General features: G+C 32.7%; 1 protein-coding gene across 1 annotated transcript in view; it reads left to right on the top strand.

The window, feature by feature from the left end:
- The window catches only part of LOC141330808 (structural maintenance of chromosomes flexible hinge domain-containing protein 1-like), a 38,215-nt gene that overhangs the window by 3,154 nt on the left and 17,742 nt on the right, over positions 1-17,319 (top strand). Inside the window, exon 4 of the mRNA XM_073835569.1 lies at positions 16,566-16,630. Coding sequence (XP_073691670.1) covers positions 16,566-16,630 — 65 coding nt within the window. The remainder of the gene's footprint in view (positions 1-16,565; positions 16,631-17,319) is intronic.

The raw sequence follows: 17,319 nt of genomic DNA, 5'->3' as shown, positions 1-17,319 counted from the left end.
ATTAAGAATCAAGTGTATTATAATTTTTGAACAGAGTCATTTTTATAAATTCAACTATTATTTTCTCTTGTGGACTGTATGTAAACATCTTTTACGTGAAATATTAAAAAAATTGCATGCATTTTGTATGATCCCTCTTATTTTGCTAAAATAGTTAACATTTTGCAGATTCTGCAAGGTGTGTGTAAACTTTTGACTTTAACTGTATTTAATTTCAGAATACTTTTATTGTTTTTGAAATATGGTTAAAGTACTGCTGAATGTACTGACAAGCATTCGTGATAAACTAAAATACATATATTTAATGCAAGTTATAATGCTTATGCAACATAGTACATTTAAAATATATTACCTTTAAATATTTGTATGTAACTTTAAAGATTATTATTGTATTATTAAAGTAATGATTTAAAATGTATTTAAAAGTCTATCCATCCATTAATTCTCAAAAAACTAAAACTAAAACTAAAACAAAATGTTTAATTTGACATTGTTTCAAAGTGCACTTTTTAAAAGTGTGTTAAGAAACAGTCATAACAGTGTCTCCCTTTAAAGGATTAGTTCACTTTCAGAACAATAATTTACAGGTAATGTACTCACCCCCTTGTCATCCAAGATGTTCATGTCCTTTTTTCTTCAGTCGTAAGGAAATGATGTTTTTTGAGGAAAACATTTCAGGATTTTTCTCCATATAGTGGACTTCTATGGTGCCTCTGAGTTTGAACTTCCAAAATGCAGCTTATAAATGATCACAGCCAAGGAAAGAAGGGTCTTATCTAGCAAAACGATCAGTTATTTTCTAAAAAAAAAATACAATTTATATACTTTTTAACCTCAAATGCTCATCTTGTCTAGCTCTGTGTGTACTAGAGATTATAGTGATTAGAAATATATAAATTGTAAATGTTTTTCAGTAGATAAGACCCTTCTTCCTCGGCTGGGATTGTTTAGAGCCCTTTAAAGCCACATTTTGGAAGTTCAAATTCGGGGGCACTATAGAAGTCCACTATATGGAGAGAAATCCTAAAATGTTTTCCTCAAAAAACATAATTTCTTCACGACTGAAGAAAGAAAGACATGAACATCTTGGATGACAAGAGGGTGAGTACATTATCTGTAAATTGTTGTTCTGAAAGTGAACTACTCCTTTAAGTACTCTTACTGTACCTCATAATATTATGTTATCTGTAAGATCACTTTTTTAAAAAAAGTATACTTTTAAGATTGGAAGTACACCACAAGTGCACATTCAAAACAATTAAGTGCACTTGTTTTTCACAAGGCCAGCTCATGCTCATGCAGATGAGTTTCCTCTGACTGCAGCTTATCAACAGAATAATTGTGAGCCTGTCAAATTAGTCTTGTTCTTGCGCTCAAGTGCTGCTCACCAAATGAATAAGAAAGGACAGGGATCTTTTAAAGCTTAACTACATGTCATTCACTTCCACACACTTCCATGTGAATTGCTCTTCCTCATACAGCACCTCCACGCAAGCCGTCGGCAGCAACACCTCAAAGATCCTGTAAAAGCGGAAGTGTCTTGGTTTTAGTGCCAAACCCTGAGTAAATTATGAATATGCTCCAGTTCTTCCTACAAGACTATCAGGAAAGACATCAGCACACTTCGGCTGGATGACACTAATGTGAATAAGAGATTTTACAGTAATAGCATTTTCCCATTGGCTTTTGGATTATTGCAGAAAATAAACTTTGTGACCAACAAAAGTTTATGATTCGTACATATTTTATTAATCATGATAGACTTTAAAAATGAACATGCATGAATACAATCAGATGAAGTTAAAAGCGAAACCGTGGTCACATAACTTCAACATCACCACCGTTAAGCCTATTCAGACTTTATTTGTGACCCTGGACCACAAAACCAGTCATAAGGTTAAATTTGACAAAACTGAGATTTATACATCATATGAAAGCTCAATACATAAGCTTTCTATTGATGTATGGTTTGTTAGGATAGGACAATATTTGGCTGAGATACATCTATTTGAAATCAGAAATCTGAGGATGCAAAAAAATCAAAAAGACTGAGAAAATCACCTTTAAAGTTGTCCAAATTAGGTTCTTAACAATGCATATTACAAATCAAAAATTACATTTTGATATGTTTACAGTAGGAATTTTACAAAAAATCTGCATGGAACATGAACTTTACTTAATTTCTTAATGATTTTTGGCATAAAAGAAAAATCAAAAATTTTGACCCATGCAATGTATTTTTGGCTATTGCTACAAATATACCCCAGCGACTTAAGACTGGTTTTGTGGTCCAGGGTCACATTTAAAAACATTTTCCCTGAATGTTTGAGTTAAAATAGTTTTATAAACACAATGAGGCTATGAAAGTGCACTGCAAAAAATGCATTTCTTCTTGTTTCCAGCCAAAATATCGAAAAATTCTTAAATAAAGAAGGATTTCCTAAACATGTAAAAATTATTGTCTTGTTTTCTGGCAAAAAAAAAAAGTCCAAATTAAGTGAGTTTTCGCTTAGAACAAGCAAAATAATCTAATTTCTCTTTATTTATTTTTCTTACCCCACTAGCAGATAATTTTGCTTGTTTCAAGCAAAAACACACTTACTTTTGACTTCTTTTTTTTTTTTTTTTTTAAACAAGACAATATTTTTTACTTGTCAAGAAAATCCTAAAAAAATGACTTTTTGGATATTTTGGCTAGAAACAAGACAAAAAAAAAGCATTTTTTTTGCAGTGTGACTAATTGCAGTGAGTTAATTAGTTTGTCTGTTCAATGCAATAACGTCTAATGTCTCAACAACGTCTGTAGTACCTTATAGACACTTTTTCAAGTAAAAAAACACAATGGTATATTGATACATGTTGTAGAATAAAATGCAAAAATATTTGAGCTTGTATTAACCAGACCTTGTTTCTTCAGGCATTCTCTACAATACACTATACTGCTCTTCTAATGAAAAGGTTTTAGTAATTTCCATGAGTACAAATCCTAATGTTTAAGCATGTAATTATATTCTAGGGAACTGTGTGCTTTTACTTTTATAGCAACAGTTTGGACAGGACCCTTTCTATTCTAACATGACAACGATTAATTCAGTCAGTGTGGAAGAACGTGACTGATCTGGTAAAACCAAGTCCTAATCCCAGCTGACTTTAAATGCAAACTTGAGCCAAAAACTTCCATGACTTGTACATACACTATATGGACAAAAGTATTGGTGCACCCCTTCTTTAGAACAGAAAAAGGCACTTCCAAAACTGTGGCAACAAAGATGGAAGCATAAATCATGTATTTAAAAATTGTATTTCCATCTCAGTTTTGGAAGTGTTTAAAATGACTGTAGCCATAGTTACAAGTCTTTGGTATTTGGTGATGAGTTTTTGGCTCAAGGTCTGCATTTAAAGTCACACCAGAGGTGTTCAGCTGAGATTAGGACTTGGCTTTATGCAGACCAGTCAAGTTCTTCCACACTGACTCAATCAATCATTTCTATTTGAACCTTGTGAAGCGACACAGCTGTAGGTCACATGACCCTATCAACATGGCGAATATAGTAAATTCAGACTAAAATGTAAGTGCTTAAATCGGTTTATAACAAGTAGATTTTTTTTTGTATATTAGTTGATGTGTAACTGCAGCATTAAACCACACATTATTCAGTTCTATAGACTGAAGCTTCCATCCAGCTGACCTTTCCACAGATCTATTAAGCCTTGCCTGAATTTCCTTTTCCTAAAATACTACGCAGAGCTATCTATATTTTTTCCTAATGCTCTGCTTTCAGAAATACCTCAGAAATTTTTATGATATCTTAGGCTGATGCCTTATGAGTCTTTCCAGGTCTGACATTTACTGATTTGGCTTTTAGCAGAAACTCAATACACATTAGAGGTCTTTTAACAAAAAAACAAAAACAAAAACAAAAAAACATAGAATTTGTGCAGCACTTCAAACACAACCCAGGTGGGACTTCATCCACAATTCCCAGCTCCAGAGGCTGATGATGCCTTCTCCATTAGGCCACTGTGCCTTTTGCATGCTTCATATTTGCTAATTGAAATTGGACTTTTTGCTGCACTGAAAACACAACCCAGGAGAGACTTGAACCCACAATGCCTAGGCAGAGGCTGACGCTTTATCTGTAAGGCCACCGGATCTTCTGCATGATATTCATTATTAATTGATTTTAGCTTTTTAATTGCCATAGAATTTGAGTAGCACTTCAAACACAAACCAGGTGGGACTTAAACCCACAATTCCCAACTCCAGAGGTTGATGCCTTATCTATTAGGTCACTAGGCCACTTGCATAGCCAACATTTGCTATTATTTGAGTTTGGCATTTTGTAGCAACACAAAGGACAAACAATTTTTAAACATATTACTGTAGAATTTTAGGGCACTTTAAATATGACCCAGGTGGGACTTGAACCCACAATCCACTGGCCACTGGGCCTCTTGCAGAATTAACGTGTGCTATTAATTGAGTTTGTCTTTTTGTAGAATCACAAACACATTGCACACTCTTTTTTGTAAACAAATTACTGTGGAATTTTAGGGCCACTAGGCATCCTAATTTGCTTTTTTGTAGCAAAAAAATTATAACCTATGATTTTTTAAAAACATACCACTGTAGAATTTTAGGACAATTTAAACATTACCCAGGTGGAAGCCCACAATCTTAATCATTATTGAATGATGCAAGGCTGATGCCATATTCATTAGGGCACTGGAGCTATTGCATGTTGCCTAATCGCCAGTTGAATTTGGCTTTTCGTAGCAACACAGTGTCACATTTATGTCTGTTTTGGTACTTGGTTTTTCCCATTGTCTCCCCCCGTTGATCTGTGTACTTTGGTTTAGCCCTCGTTTGTCTGAATTCCCTTCACCTGTCTGTAATTATTAGTTTCCCTTTATAAGTCTGTTTGTATCTTGAGTTCAATGTCGGTCCTTAATGTTGTCTACGTGTGTGGAAGTATTCTGTGTTCCTGCCTGTTCATCTTGAAGATTAATATTAAATGTTTGTTTTGTATCTCGTCTATCGTCTCGTCCAGCACGAATCATAACACACAGCACACTTTCTTCTTTTGTACAGGAATTATTGTTGAACTTTTGCCACACTGGAAACACAACCCAGATGAGACTAGAACAATCCCCAGGCCCAGAGATTGATGCTTTATCCACGAGGCCACTGGGTAGCAAGCTTGCTCTTCATTATTAATTGACTTTGGCTTTTGATGAAATTCAAGGCACATTCGTAATTTTTTAAAACAAATTACCATTTCAAACTCAACTCAAGTGGAACTTAAACCCACAATCCCCAGCTCTGGAGGCTGATGCCTTATCCATTAGGCCACTGGGCCTTTTGCATTTGCTAACATTTACTATTAATTGAGTTTGGCTTTTTTTAAAACCACAAAACATAAAAAAATAAAAAATTGCTTTCTCTTACTTTAATCCCTCCATGTCCAGCATGTACCATGTCCAGTCTGAACAACCAGCACTTCCTGTGTTTATTTGCCTCTTTATGATAAACCTTGTTGTAAGTCACTTTGTATAAAAGCATCTGCTAAATAAATAAATGTAAATGTAAAATGTAGTTCCTACTCATTGTGATTTTGGATGCACTGATTGACTTCAAGACGGACGTGTTAAAATGCAAACTCGTTTTTGGATTTTGGGCTGTTGTAAATAATTTATATAAAAGAACATGTATAAAAAGAGGAAAGATACAAGGGACCAGGTTAAGCGAACCATGTCCCTCTTCGTTGATTTGTGGTGGAGTGTATGTCAGACCAATAAGTGTTACTCCCAGCATGCAACTGCTATTTTTGTGTTTCAGTATCCCACAGTGAATTCATCAGCTCATTCTGAACAGTGTGTTAAATGCCATTAGCCAATTAGCCTCCTACAGGCTGAACTGTCACACATACCCAGCATGAGGGCACAAATTAACCAGTGTGACTGGCTAACACAGAGCAAATTTTTCAGAATTTATGAAATAAAAATAAAACAATAATTAAAACAACAATGAAGGGGTTAAATCGTGTGTAATAAAATGCTTTATCTGTGTGTTTTTTTTTTTCTACAAGACATTCAGGACAGATTTGGCTGTCATTTTTTGAAAAGACCTAAATTGAATCTGATTGGCTGTTCGGGAATTATTGACAGCCAGAGCCGTGGTTTAGCCCCGCCCCTAAAGTTCGTTATCTTCAGAGCCGTTGAAAAACATCGCAGGCTGTTAAAGAAGAGCTGTTCAAGCATAAGAGTGAGTTAATGCCAAAGTAAGTTTATTTTCATACATAAACTGTCTTTAATGTGGTTTCTATAGTCTTTGTTTAAAGTAACCTCAGTTTGTATATGTTCAGATGTAATGTGTACGTTTTCAGCATTTAAACATACGATAATAGCTAGCATCAACGATAACGTTACATTTATGTTATAATGCTAACATTTCATATTAATCATATCTTTACTTTATTGTTTATGCTGTATAAATTCAATTTTCCAGTCAAGCCCGAATTAAAGAAAACAGTAAACAGGATCGCATGCAAAATGCCTTTATGTCTTTGATAATGTCTAAATATAAAAATAAAATAAAAAATGAAATAAATGTAAAAAGCAACTAGGAATACATTACTTAGCTTTTGTGCTTTTTATTTAAAATACTTTTGCTTTATGTTAATTTTAATTGAAAATAATATTAGTGTTTTTTTCTAATATTTCTATTTTATATAGAAATAAATGGCTCACAATTAAAAGGTTGTTACTGAAAACCTCTCAAAACAAAATATTATAGATTTGTTAATATTCATGTGAGTTATAGCACATTAACTTAGTAAAAATACAATTATTATATGATTATTGTCATATAATAGGAACTCTATGTGGTTCTGACTCTAAAAAACCTCATATTTTCATTTCCATCATATTTTCCATAGGAAACGGTGATTCTCGACTGGCTTTTCTTCAGAGCCTAGATTTTACTTTGGACATCAAGTGAATGGCGCATTGTGGTATTGAACATGTTACTTCAAATACATCACATTACAGAAGTAAAATGAGTGACTGCGATTTAATTTCATGTCAAAGACACTGGCATAAAGAGAGGGAAAGAATCCGGAAGAAAAGCCTGAGAAATGACGTATGTTTGAACAAAAACTAAGTGAGAAAAAGTAAATACTGGTGAAAAATCTGAGTGAAACATACAGTACGACATCGGAGGTGCCACACAAAAAAAAACATAATATTTTGAGAATAAAGTCTAAATTAAGTCGAAATATTACGAGAATAAAGTCAGAATATTTCGAAAATATAGTCAAAATGTTTCAAGAATAAAGTCAAAAAACAGGACCACATGTAAAATGCAATTTCTGACAAACAAAAATAGTGTCTTTGACATGAAATTAAATCGCAGTCACTCATTTCACTTCCGTAATGTGAGGTATTTAAAGTAACATGTTCAATACCACAATGCACCAGTCACTTGATGTCCGATGTAAAATCTTGTCTCTGAAGCAAAGCCAGTCAAGAATCCTATGGAATATATAGCGGAAATTAAAATATCAGGTTTTTCAGAGTCAGAACCACATCAGAGTTCATATTATATGTCAATAATCATATAATAATTGTATTTTTATTAAGTTAATGCACTATAACTTACTTTAATATTATTAAATCTATAATATTTTGTGTTTTGGGAGGACATTTCATGGTATGGAAAATAATCACCTTTTAATTATGAACCATTTAAAAAAGTCTAAGATTACGAGATTAAAGTCATAATATTATGAGAATAAAGTTGAAATATTTCAAAAATAGAGTTGAAATTACAAGAATAAATTGGAAATATTTTGAGAATGTAGTCAAAATGTTTCAGGAATAAAGTAAAAAAAAAAAACAGAACCACATGCAAAATGCAATTTCTGACAAACAAAAATATTCTTTAATAAAGTCTAAATATAAAAAAAATAAAAAACATAATAAATGCAAGTAACTTTTACTGAAAAAGCAACTAGGAATACATGGTATTACTTAGGGCTGGGCAATTAATCGAAAAGTAATCGAAATCGACATTCAGAACCTATAATCGATCAAATTTTTCCAGGTCGATTATTTCAATTACTTTCCCTTTAAAAACCCTGCCGTGTGTGGAGTCATGTGACCCCTCTCCGTTACGTTACGTTACTCCGCCAACATGTCGATGGAGAGCTTAAACAGTATTTATACAGTGAAAAGTATTTACAGGATATACAAGAGTAATTTTATTTAGAAGAGATACTGCTTATTTTCTACTTTTAATATGAAAAACAATTTATTTTGTTTCCAAAAGTGCAAGTTATTTATTTTCACTAATTTAAGAAAAATGTGACTTTTCATTTTAAGCAATGTGTGCTTTAATTTCAGCAACAAATACAAAGTACAAAGTACAAAACTTGTCAGTGAACTATGAGGGCAAAAAAATAAATATTATATAAATATAATTAAATATAATTTTATTAATAAATAAAATAATCGTTCATTAATCGTAATCGAGTTAAAATGTTCAATTAATCGAGATTTTGATTTTAGGCCAAATCGCCCAGCCCTAGTATTACTTAGCTTTTGTGCCTTTTATTTTAAATACTTTCGCTTTATGTTCATTTTAATTGAAAATAATATTAAAGTGCTTTTTCTAAAATTTCTATTTTATAAAGAAATAAATGGTTCATAATTAAAAGGTGGTTACTGAAAACCTCATTATAGATTTATTAATATTCAAGTGAATTATAGTACATTAACTTAATAAAAATTCAATTGTTATATGATTATTGTCATATAATATGAACTCTGATGTGGTTCTGACTCTGAATTGAAAAACCTCATATTTTAATTTCCATTATATTTTCCATAGGATTCTTGACTGGCTTTGCTTCAGAGACCAGATTTTACATTGGACATTAAGTGTGGTATTGAACATGTTACTTCAAATACATCACATTACGGAAGTAAAATGAGTGACTGCGATTTGATTTCATGTCAAAGACACTGGCATAAAGAGAGGAAACGAATCAGGAAGAAAAGCCTGAGAAGTGACGTATGTTAGAACAAAAACTAAGTGAGAAAAAGTAAATACTGGTGAAAAATCTGAGTGAAGGGAAGAAGTTAAGGGGCTGACAATTAGAGCGAGCGAAAGTGTTACAGGAGCAAGAATACTTCTCTTTGGATAAGGTCTCGGTCATTAGAGCTTGCTTCTTTGCTGCAAATGTTATACCATTGACATTTCCAGCAAAATGAGTCTTTTATTCGTCTATAATGACCTCCTAAAGGTTAATTATCCTGTTAAATCTCAAATCCTCCCCTTTACTGCCCCGAATCAACTACCTTTTTATAACAAAGCTTTGTTGACAGCTCTCTGCAAACCTTTGGATATTTTTCAGATATAATATATAAGTTACTATCCAATCAGAGACAGCAAAATCAGTTCAGCATGTCAAATCCCCATGTAAACACTGTTACTAAAACTGCAACTGGTATATTTTTGTTTGCTCATTTTATTGCATCAATGCAAGACTTTTATTGAACTAGATGTTCAGTGGCCATAAAAGTAGTGTCTCTACCTTGACAGGATATTGCATTTAGATATATTCAAAAATGGTTTGTACTTGTGTGTACAATAGATTTATACTGTATGTACAGCCAGTCACGATGCTATAAAGTGTTTATTGAAAACTTAGTATTGCAATATTGCATTGTAAATATAAATACCAAACAAATCTCTCTCAGTCCTGAAGCACAATTACTGTTTTATTGTTGAATGTTGGAGACTTTGTTTATCGTAATAGCCGTAAGGTAAGGTAATCATTTAAAATGTTGCGTCATTCGCAACTTTCTAATAATAGAAATCTCTAGGCATGAAGGTTAATGCACACACCCACACACTTTTACACGCATATGACCGAACTGATGTGACGTGGAACTACGCTAGTAATATGAAGGGACTGATTTACTGATTTACATATACTACAGGGTCTATTTAAAGCACCTAATTGTTTTTAGTGAAATCAGAAAGACATTCTAAAAGAAATCTTTTTTTTTTTTTTGTTTGTTTGTTATTTTCAAAAGAGTGGTCTCTCTAACAAATTTGTATCTTTGACTGATGCAACATGGAACTTTTGCATTATTATTGACACTTTATTGTCTTACTTTAATACTGTAAGGTTGCTTTGACACAACTTGTATTGTAAAAAGCGCTGTATAAATAATCTTGACTTGACTTAAATGTTTTCTACATTTTTGAGTTCATACATTGGCTTGTACACTCATAACACGGTAGCTTTGAGTCATACACTACCAGTCAAAAGTTTTTGAACTGTGAGATTTTTTATGTCTCTTCTGCTCACCAAGCCTGCATTTATTTGATTCAAAGCACAGCAAAACAGTACAATTTTGAAATATTTTTACTATTTAAAATAACAGTTTTAAAACTATTTTAAAATGTAATTTATTCCTATGATTTCAAAGCTGAATTTTTTAGCATCAATACTCCAGTCACATGATCCTTCAGAAATCATTATAATATTATGATTTGCTGCTCAAAAAACATTTCTTCTTATTATTATGTTGAAAAAAGCTGAGTAGAATTTTTTCAGGTTTCAGTACGGTTTGATGAATAGAAAATTCAAAAGAATAGCATTTATCGGAAATCAGAAATCTTTTGGAACATTATAAATGTCTTTATCATCAATTTTGATCAATTTAAAGCATCCTTGCTAAATAAAAGTATTGATTTCTATCATTTCTTTCTCCCCCCAAAAATTGCATACTCCGAATAGTAGTGTATAATGTTACAAAACCATTTTATTTTAGATAAATGCTGATCTTTTGATTTTTCTATTAATGAAAGAATCCTGAAAAAATGCCCTCAACTGTTTTAAATATTGATAATATAATAATAATAATAATAATAATAATGTTTTTTGAACGGAAAATCAGCATATTAGAATAATTTCTGAAGGATCATATGACACTGAAGACGTAATGATGCTGGAAATTTAGATTTAATTACAGGAATAAATTACATTTTAAAATATATTCAAATAGAAAACAGCTATTTTAAATAATATTTCAAAATATTTCAAAATTTTACTTGGATCAAATAAATGCATAAAAAGAGATTTCTTAAAAAAAAAAAACATTAAAAAATCTGAACTGTTTTAACTTTTGTGATGAGCCACAATGAAGCATGAAAACATTTTGAAGGACAAAGAAAATGTCCACTTTCAAATATGTAAATAAAAAAAATACTGGCAAGACATTTGTGGCCTGCAGATATATAGTGGAGATTCAGAAATGAAATTTTTAATGGAAATTGGAGCTAAAAGATGCTCTATAACATCACACCTACACCAAACCCTACCCTAAACATAACTAAACCCAAACCAAAGTATTACCGAAAGCAAGCGCAAGATTGTAATCGGATTTGCTGAAGCAACCAGCAAATATAATGCTGAACCGGGTGTGCTACTGAGCAAGTTTACTACATTAAAAAAGCCAAACAAATGGAGCTGGTTATGTGATGCAAACATTAAAAAAAGGAATTGGTTTTTAATCATGCACTAAGATTGTTTTGAAATCATAACATAGTAACAATGTGAAAATAAGTATTTAATAATCAATTATCTGACCCTGCAATTATAATTTGTGTAAAAATAAATAAATAAAATAAAAAATAAAAGCTGTTGTTTTACTGCCACTAGTGTTCATTTCAGCTGGAAACTGAAACAAATTGTATGTACTGGTAAATTTTTGGAGCTGTGGTGCCAAACAACTCTTAAAAGAGGCTCTTACATTCACAAAAATCTCCTTTACAAAACAGGACAATACCCCTAGTCTAAAAACATTCATCTATTCTAATCTGTTCTGATTAAAAACATGGTGACTCTGGACATGTGTCCGCAAAACTAGCAATGATTCAATGCAAGGATTAATACAGATGGACATTCATCTAGTAATTGCTGTAATATGATTAAATATAATGCATTAGCCTATAATAATGAATAGCTAATTCGTCTTGCTGGACAAGTGCAGTGAAAAGTGAGACCACACTGGTGATAAAGAGCCACAGGTTAATTACCACAGCTCTAAAGCAAAACACATTGCCAATGAGATGGTGCAGTGAGATGAGTGCCTCATATGAATGTTTAATAAGGATGTTGACGTCTCTCGTAAATAAAAAGTGAAGTGTTTGGCAGTGATACCTCTTGCATTTATCAATAGCGCTCTAAATAAAGACCCATCACCTTCCATCCACTTAGATGCATTTGCACACCCCACAAACATACACACTAGATGTGGATATTAATAATTAAAGTAGTCATTAAGCTGGTGATTGAAGAGTAGATAATGGAATTGGAGAACAGGGGGATAAGAAAGAGACAAAGATAGAGACAGAAGAGGAATTCTGTATGACTTTATCTGAAAAGACGCACCTATAGCAGTTAATTTGAAGGTTCTAATAAAACTCTCAGGTGTCTCCGTAAAATGTTTGTACAGTAACTGGGACAGGGAAATTAAAATTTTTATAAGGCAACCTCTCAGATAGACACCATAATAGCACATTCTCAATAAAGAATCATGCTGACGATAATACTCAGCTCTTACAGGCATTTTTTTTTTTTTTTACAAATTTAGAAATGATCTAAATAAATGTCCTTCAGCTTTTAATGTTTGCATTGTCCATAGCAGCAACTAGGATGCTGTTGTTGGGTGAGCTCTTGTGCCATATTGTAAAAAAGCATCCTAAATTAAAACCCAAGAATGGTTATACTGTATCATATACTGGGTTAGGATCACAAGGTCATAATGGTACTTTTTTTTTTTAATTAGGATTTATACATCAAATGAAAGCTGGTTTGTTAGGATAGGACAATATTTAGCCAAGATGCAATTATTTGAAAATCTGAAATCTGAGGGTGCCCAAAAAATTTTAATATTGAGAAAATCACATTTAAAGTTGTCCAAATTAAGTTCTTAGCAATGCATATTACAAATCAAACATTATGTTTTAAAATATTTATGGCAGTAAAGTTACAAAATATCTTCATGGAACATGATTTTATTTAATATCCTAACGATTTTTGGCAGAAAAGAAAAATAATTTTGACCCATACAGTGTAGTTTTGGCTATTGCTATACACGTGCTACTTACGACTGATTTTGTGGTCCAGGATCACAGCTGTGTCCAAAATCAAAAACCCTTGTGTAGGTACACTCTTAAAAATAAAGGTGCTTTAAATGTTCTTCACCACGAAGCCACAGAAGAACCATTTTTGGTTCAAAGAACAATTCAGTCAAAGGTTCTTTAAGGAACCATCTCTTTCTTACCTTTTCATAATCTTCGGCACAAAGAATCTTTTGTGAAACAGAAAGGTTCGTCAGATGTTAAAGGTTCTTTATGGAACCATTCAGACAAAAAGGTTCTTCAATGGCATCGTGAAGCACCTTTATTTTTAAGAGTGTACAATTTTAAATAAGTAATTATTTCACAACTGTATTAAAATAGAATTAAATCCTGATATACATGCATCATGTTATAATTGTCATGTGATCTAGTGTCAGTTGCATTGCCTCGCACAATTTCTCTCTCTATATGTCCATTAAATGCTCACATCAGAATCTCACTGGAATTAGTAAATCGTCCAGGTACTTTATGCCAACTGTTTATTTAAATACTGTGAATTTGTCCATATATTTGACCATATAGTGCAATTTTGAATGCAGCCTTTGTATAAAATGATCATACCAGGGCAGTTGATCGTGTTTCATAAAAGTCAGTGTTTGAAGAAGAGGAAGGCAGACAGAGGACAAAGGAAGTAGAAAGAGGTAGAAATTATCAGAAAACAATGAGCTTGTTTTCCCTTAAGACTCTTTAAGTCAATCACACACACTTCCGTTTTCCGAAAGAGCCTCAATTTGTGGTGCCATCTTTATTTATTATTTAAGATTAGGAAATGGTGCTTTTTTTTTTTTGTAACCGCCGTAGTACTCCACTTCATTTTATGACACAGTGAACCAGCTCAATATTCTTGGCTTTTCTGATATAGTAAACTTGCTCGATAGCCCACCTGGTGCAGTGTATCGTGAAACACGAGTCACGAAATAAGTTAAAATTACACTTTTGGTCAGCAAATGCCTTTTTATCTCACTTTTGTTTTTGTTAACACGACTACACTCTTAAAAATAAAGGTTCTTTAAAAGGTTCTTCACAGCGATGAACCATTAAGTCAAAGTTTTTTAAGGCAAAGGAACCAGCTCGTTCTTACCTTTTATAATCTGAAGAACCTTCTTTTGCCACAAAGTGAAACAGAAAGGTTCTTCAGATGTAAAAGGTTCTTTATGGAACCATTTAGCCAAAGGTTCTTCTATGGCATCGTGAAGCACCTTTACTTTGAAGAGTGTATTATTCAGGGTTATGGCAAGGTTTATTGTATAGGTGGTGCATTATTTTCATACATGCGTTAACGTTTTAGGTTCATTACCAGACATATAAAATATATGTAATAAAATGTTGCCAGATTAATCTATTTTGACTAAAACTTAACACACATTTAACAAACTAAACAAATGTGCAGAAAGCAATGTATAAAAATATGCCACCTTTTTTTTCAACGAGTTGCAACCTAGATTTACACACAACTGCATTACACAAGCTAAGGTGAAAATGCATAACTTGAATGCATGTGATTTATCAATTCACTTGTCCATTTATCAGTTTGTAATACCTGATTCATAGCCAAACTTGTCATGTATCGAAATAGGCTTATTGGTAAAAAGACTACTGTTTGTAGCCTGTTTATAAGTTCTGTCCCAGAGACAGAAAATCAAAACTCTACACATTAACACCTGCAAGAACTACCTTCAATAATTTTCATAAATATGAATTTTAGTCAAGCTTACTTATTTTATGTTTTGGTAAATATATTAAATACATTAAAATCTACAACATTTGTGACCCTGGAACACAAAAACAGTAGCAGGACATCTGTAGCAATAGCTAAAACGCTTTGTATGGGTCAAAATTATTGATTTTTCTTTTATGCCAAAAGTCATTAGGATATTAAGTAAAGATCATGTTCCATGAATATATTTTGTAAAATGCCTACTGTGAATATATCAAAACTTAATTTTTCATTAGTAATATGCATTGCTATGAACTTTATTTGGAAAAATTTAAAAGCGATTTTCTCAGTATTTAGATTTTTTTGCTTTCTCAGATTTTCAAACAGTTTTGTCTCGGCCAAATATTGTCCTATCCTTATTAAAAAACCATATATCAATGGAAAGCGTATTTATTCAGCTTTGACGTATAGACCAATTTGTCACAGTTGCGTCACTTGCAGCTGCGCACACATAGTGGTTGCAGAAAAACACTGGTAACAAGTAGAGGTAAAGGGCTAAAATCCATGGAATAGAGCAAAAAAAATAAATAAATTTGGGCCTGTTGATTTCAAAATCAGAATGCAAATGATTTTTATAGAATACTGTCGTCAAAGAAGCCGTTTGAAACTCAACACAGATGTTTAAATGATGATACTATGGATGAAAACTGCTATTATTACTCAACTTTTAAAGCATACACTCAAAAAAGTCAACTAGCCACTTGTTTGATTTGCAAAATACAAATATGTCTGATTAATACGATTATAACGAGTTTACTTCTGTTAAATGATTGATTCTTGTTAGTTGTAACTAAATTAAGAAATAATCAAATTAATTAGATCAGCACTTGTTGATTCAATGAGCCCGAGTCGCTTCATATCAACAACTCTCTCTGATGAGTCACTGCGCATGCGCAGTACTGCGACGGAATCACGTGGGTACAGACGGCTGGAAGCGCCAGCGGTTTGAACTGCTGCGTTTAAACGTTCTTCATCCTTGATATTAAGGGTAAGTACTTTATTGATATAATGTTCCAGTTTGCACTTAGTAACATGGGATAATAAGGAATTACACACTGTAGCGATGTTTCAAAGTAGGCTTATGTAAATTCCGTTGTCTTTGTCGATACAAGTTTCACCCTAACGTTAATATATCCGCTACAATTTGTGCATTTCTGTCACAATTCAATGCTAACCACGCCTATTAACTAATAACTATTAACTACATAACCTACGTTAAACCTGAAGTCTACCCCAACATTGGGAGAGGAAAGACTGCACAGTCGAACACACCATGCACTCGTTTTTCTGTTTGTAAGTTAATGTAATGCTATTTATACGCTTTACTTTTACGTAACTTGTTGTATGTTGAATCAGTATGCACTTATCATCGCTCTTTTTAGTCTAGCTAACGTTTATAGAGCTTTTTTGTTTGTTTTTCTTGAGTTCCGAAATGTTACATATTGCTACCCAGCTTATTGAATACAGTTTGCAAAAATTGTCAAGTAAAATCTATAATGCAGTCGACCATATATATTAAATGTCCTAACAAATTGCAGTTAAAGTTAAAGTGATTGAATAGGTATGCATGGTTTTATTTGGGAAATATAGTATATAACTTATACACTTTGTTTGTTTTGTTTTTCACAGCAGAAAAAAAAATACATCGCATAGCTGTCCCCATCCTCTTCTGGTGTGAACCTCACCTTTACATGGTAAGTAGTTTTTTTTAAAACACTCACATACAGTAATGTATAACTAACTATCCTTGAATACTGAACTTTTCTTTCTCTTTCAGTGACATGTATGTGGCAGTGCAGGAAGTGTTGCAAAGGAGAGTTGCAGGTACAAATTACTTAAGCATTATAAACTAAACATTGCTTTGGAAGCAGCAGTCATTATGTTTGTGTACAGTAGTCAACATTTGAAGTGGATTAAAACCTTTTTAATAAAACTGTATTAAGGTGGGATATGGGTAAGGTAAGGGACAGGTTTGGTGTTAAGGGTGGGTTTTTGACCTAAGGACAACTTTTAATTAACTTTTTTGTTGACTACTATATATTTAAATGATGCATGCACATTGAAGACATGGGCAGGACTTAAAACCCATGTGTATAGAGTTCACCTGTTACATTCTACACAGACAGTAACACGTTCAGTACTCTTAAGCTGTGCCGCCGCTGAAGTTGATTTAATCTTGTCTCCACCCTACAGGATGACACTGTACATTCCGTACCAGAGAAGCCTGTGTCATCAAGTCTCTGTGCATCTACTTGAATGAAGACCCTGAAAAACCAGTCAAGGCATATTTGGTGAGTTGATGAGAAAATTTCAAAAGCCATTCTGTACTTGGGTCATGTTTATCCTTGTTTGCTACAACACAAATGTGACATGAGAGAACACT

Source organism: Garra rufa, chromosome 3, assembly GCF_049309525.1.
Source record: "Garra rufa chromosome 3, GarRuf1.0, whole genome shotgun sequence".
Classification (NCBI taxonomy): domain Eukaryota; kingdom Metazoa; phylum Chordata; class Actinopteri; order Cypriniformes; family Cyprinidae; genus Garra; species Garra rufa.
This window is presented reverse-complemented; position numbering and strand designations above follow the sequence as displayed.